Consider the following 2,500-nt stretch of genomic DNA (forward strand, 5'->3'; position numbering starts at 1 on the left):
AGAAGCTGAAACAAGAGAATGTTTGTAATTCTTCCTTGATAAATAACTTTGAGGTGTCCAGTGATTTAGTGTGCTCTTTCATAAAGTTGGGAAACAGCGGAGGCTGACATATCATCAACAAACTCCTAAAACACGGCCTCCTTCATTTCCCATAATGCAGCTCAAGGCATTTAATCAGCTATCTGTTGTTGCTGATCTCTCAGGATCTTCTGTCTTTTGAGCTGTTGGACATCAACATCGTCCAGGAGTTGGAGAGTGTCCCGAACAACACGCCCGCTGGTAAGAAGAGCTCCTGTGGTTTCCACTTGTTGGTGGCTGGTTGAGGAACAGTGAGAGCTTGATACTATACTGACGCATATACAGTTTTTGTTTTTGTAGCAGCTCCTATTGTACTTACTAATGGTTATGCATCAGTGTCACATGATACACAGACGTTCAGTCTCTGATGTCTTCTCTCCATCCAGACATGACTCCCTGCATGTCTCCTCTGCCTCAAGACGGCCACCTGCAGGACAAAAGCAGTCCCTCTTTGGGTCTCATTCAGGAAGAGACTGAAGTCATCAATAGCATCATGGGTAAAGGAGTTTTCTATTCATATTTGTTTAAGGTTCTTGGTGGATGTCTCATTTATCAAAGCATGCACAGAAAAGGTTCTGAATGTTTGAGTAAGAACCGTCCGTACAGTATATCTCAAAAGTGAGTACACCCTTTAGATTTTTGCAAATATTCTGTTATATCCTTTCAGGGGATAACATTATCCTACTGAAACTTTGATATAACTTAAAGTAGTCAGTGTGCTGCTTGAATAACAGTATAGATTTATTGTCCTTTGAAAATTACTCAGTACACAGCTGTTAATGTCTAAACAGCTGGCAACAAAAGTGAGTACACCCCATAGTGAACATGTCTAAATTGTGCCCAAAGTGTCAATATTTTGTGTGACCACCATTGTTATCTAGCACTGCTTTAACCCTCCTGGGCATGGAATTCACCAGAGCTGCACAGGTTGCTTCTGGAATCTTCTTCCACTCCTCCACGACGACATCACGGAGCGCACGGATGTTGGACACCTTGCACTCCTCCACCTTCCTCTTGAGGATGCCCCACATGTGCTCAATTGGGTTTAGGTCTGGAGACATACTTGGCCAGTCCATCACCTTAACCTTCAGCTTCTTCAGCAAGGCCGTTGTCATCTTGGAGGTGTGTTTAGGGTCATTATCATGTTGGAAAACTGCCCTACGGCCCAGTTTCCGAAGAGAGGGGATCATGCTCTGCTGCAGGATGTCACAGTATATATTGGAATTCATGTGTCCCTCAATGAAATGCAGCTCCCCAGTGCCGGCAGCACTCATGCAGCCCCAGACCATGATGCTGCCACCACCATGCTTGACTGTAGGCAAAACACATTTGTCTTGGTACTCCTCACCAGGGTGCCGCCACACACGCCGGACACCATCTGACCCAAACAGGTTTATTTTGGTCTCATCAGACCACAGGACATGGTTCCAGTAACTCATGTTCTTGGATTCATTGTCTTCAGCAAACTGTTTGTGGGCTTGCTTATGCATCGGTTTCAGAAGGGGCTTCTGTCTGGGGCGACCGCCATACAAACCGATTTGATGCAGTGTGCGGCGTATGGTCTGGGCACTGACAGGCTGACATCCCACTTCTGCAACCTCTGCAGCAATGCTGGAAGCACTCGCACGTCTATTTTTGGAAACCAATCTCTGGATATGACGCTGAGCACGTGGACTCAACTTCTTTGGTCGACCCTGGCGAGGCCTGTTCCGAGTGGAACCTGTCCTGGAAAACCGCTGTATGATCTTAGCCACTGTGCTGCAACTCATTTTCATGGTGTTGGCAATCTTCTTATAGCCAAGGCCATCTTTGTGAAGCGCAATAATCCTTTTTTTCAGTCGCTCAGAGAGTTCCTTGCCATGAGGTGCCATGTTGTCCAGCATTCAGAGAGAATTGTGCCCAAAACACCAAATTTAACAGCCCTGCTTATCATTTACACCTGAATCCTTGTAACACTAACGAGTCACATGACACCAGGGCGGGAAAACAACATCATTGGGCACAATTTAGACATGTTCACTATGGGGTGTACTCACTTTTGTTGCCAGCTGTTTAGACATTAACAGCTGTGTACTGAGTAATTTTCAAAGGACAATAAATCTATACTGTTATTCAAGCAGCACACTGACTACTTTAAGTTATATCAAAGTTTCAGTAGGATAATGTTATCCCCTGAAAGGATATAACAGAATATTTGCAAAAATCTAAAGGGTGTACTCACTTTTGAGATATACTGTATGTACATGAAGCTAACATGTACTCATACTTAATGTCACCTGTTCTACGTCCATCATAACCCTAACCCACAAAGCACTATATCTTCATAGTGAAGCGACAATATAATGGTTGACTGTACAATCATCTTCCTGCCTTCAGACAGAAACATGCTTTATGGTACTGGCCTGTAGCACTGTAGCAATTG

The 2,500-nt window shown here is 44.4% G+C and overlaps 1 protein-coding gene across 2 annotated transcripts in view; it reads left to right on the forward strand.

Moving 5' to 3' along the window:
- nbr1b (NBR1 autophagy cargo receptor b) overlaps nt 1-2,500 on the forward strand; it is a 28,779-nt gene that overhangs the window by 12,598 nt on the left and 13,681 nt on the right. For both annotated transcript variants that reach the window (XM_029437576.1, XM_029437577.1), the window contains exons 14-15: nt 204-279; nt 465-575. In XM_029437576.1, the coding sequence (XP_029293436.1) occupies nt 204-279; nt 465-575 (187 nt within the window). The remainder of the gene's footprint in view (nt 1-203; nt 280-464; nt 576-2,500) is intronic.

This window comes from Cottoperca gobio, chromosome 8 (assembly GCF_900634415.1).
Source record: "Cottoperca gobio chromosome 8, fCotGob3.1, whole genome shotgun sequence".
Taxonomy (NCBI): domain Eukaryota; kingdom Metazoa; phylum Chordata; class Actinopteri; order Perciformes; family Bovichtidae; genus Cottoperca; species Cottoperca gobio.